The sequence below is a fragment of the Penaeus monodon genome, chromosome 29 (genome assembly GCF_015228065.2).
Source record: "Penaeus monodon isolate SGIC_2016 chromosome 29, NSTDA_Pmon_1, whole genome shotgun sequence".
In the NCBI taxonomy this organism is placed as follows: domain Eukaryota; kingdom Metazoa; phylum Arthropoda; class Malacostraca; order Decapoda; family Penaeidae; genus Penaeus; species Penaeus monodon.
In genome coordinates this window covers 24840503-24842201 of record NC_051414.1, presented here as the reverse complement: position 1 = coordinate 24842201, position 1699 = coordinate 24840503, and the positions used below count along the sequence as shown (strand labels likewise).

General features: G+C 42.7%; 1 protein-coding gene across 1 annotated transcript in view; it reads right to left on the bottom strand.

The window, feature by feature from the left end:
• Positions 1-1317: 1317 nt before the first annotated feature.
• Positions 1318-1699, bottom strand: part of LOC119591785 — a 994-nt gene continuing 612 nt past the window's right edge. Inside the window, exon 2 of the mRNA XM_037940529.1 lies at positions 1318-1452. Within this exon, the coding sequence (XP_037796457.1) occupies positions 1318-1452 (135 nt within the window). The remainder of the gene's footprint in view (positions 1453-1699) is intronic.

Below are 1699 nucleotides of genomic sequence, written 5' to 3'. Positions count from 1 at the left end.
GGACTTTCAGATTTTCCGTTAATGCCATCAAGAGCGCAATACCTAGATAGGATCCTCCTCGTGTATTCGCTAGCATACTGATGCGAAAAAGAAAATGTTATTCTTCTGTTGTTTATGTCTTTCGTGTACAACAGGTAAAAAACATAATTGTTTATAGAAATTTCTTTATTTGATAAATATACAATATTTACTATAAATAAACATCATTCTATGTTGAAAAGCGCATGACACTCCTGAGATATCTCGAAAGTCTAGGAAATTGAAGCTAGAACTTATATACAAGCGGACTTCGATACCTGGTTGAAATTTGCTGCGAAGTATTGGGTAGTTGAAACACAAGGCTGTAAATCCATTTTGCTAAATTTAAGAAGACTGAACAAGCACGCAGTTTCCTTGAGTTCATTTCGTGGTATTGAGGTAGGACTCGCAGACCAAAAGATCTTCAGAAGGCAAAAACCCTTGGGAGGTAAATATGACTTTTAGGGAAACCGGGGACTTCGAAACACCAGCGGGGGTGCCTGGCTTGAAGAGAGGTCTCAGAGAGTTAATTTCTCAAGAAAAGAAATGAAAATTTTGTTAATATTTAGTTGGGAGAGACTTGGAGGTTTTGGAAGACGTCCATAAGCTGGCCGGAGGTCGACGGGCAGCGAGGGAAGAGCGGGTCGCAGTCGCCGCCGTCACGACCGAGGTTGAGGGCCACCTTGTAAGCGTCGATGCCTTCGAACTCGTCCTTGGCAATCGCGACAGGCTTTTCGTTTTCTTTGCGGGAAAAGGGAAGGGAACTTTAAAAATGTTTCTGTGCAGGAATTTGTTTTATAGGTACTGGGGATTCAATACTCAATGTACCATGGGGATGAAGTCTTTGAATATAATGGGTTCCGATATCATATGTACGGTGGTAGAGAAAAATGTAGGCGGTGATTTTTCTTTGGTGATAATACCACTCGAAGACTTACTCATTACTGTGAGTGAAAGGTCCTTTCAATAAATAGAAGCACTGGGATATCAGGGATATTCGGTAATAAACTTGAAGAGTTAGATTTAAAGAGATCGGCGTAAACCTTGCGCCCATAATACCAAGAAATTACACAGCCTGTTAATGAAAGACGTATGAGACTGGGATTTCGCAAGCGTACACACGCGGGCAACATCATATACACGATCACCCAAAAGTTCGAAATTACACTACGAAACAAACAAGCACAGAACGCGCATAAACACATACACCACTACCGAACACCCGAATTACCTCAAACGCCGAAGAGGTTCCTGGCTGACCGCTGAGTGATGCCAGGGGCTTGGTGCCGATCTTGCAGGTTAGGCGGAGACTGCCAGTTGTTCGGTCCTTGTCCAAAGCCATCTTGAAGAGCTTCGTCCACCAGGGATCCAACTCATTCCTCTGGCTCTGCCTGGCGACGGTCGACGAAGAATCCTGGCACAAAGGCTTGGTTCCTGGATAGAGAAAGGGGGTGGCAGAGGATAGGAGGTAAACGGGTGGAATAGTTCTTAGGGTATTTTTTGATTCAGTGATAGCATTGTTGGGGTTGATGCGACGACTATATTTTTTTCATTATTTTTTTAACCAGTTGTAGTTAATATCAGTAGATAATGAAATACTATTCTAAAGGAAATGGCAACAACAATCAGATTGCAGTTCCTTCCATTTCTAGTGGCAAGATGGTGCGCATATTCTGTTCAT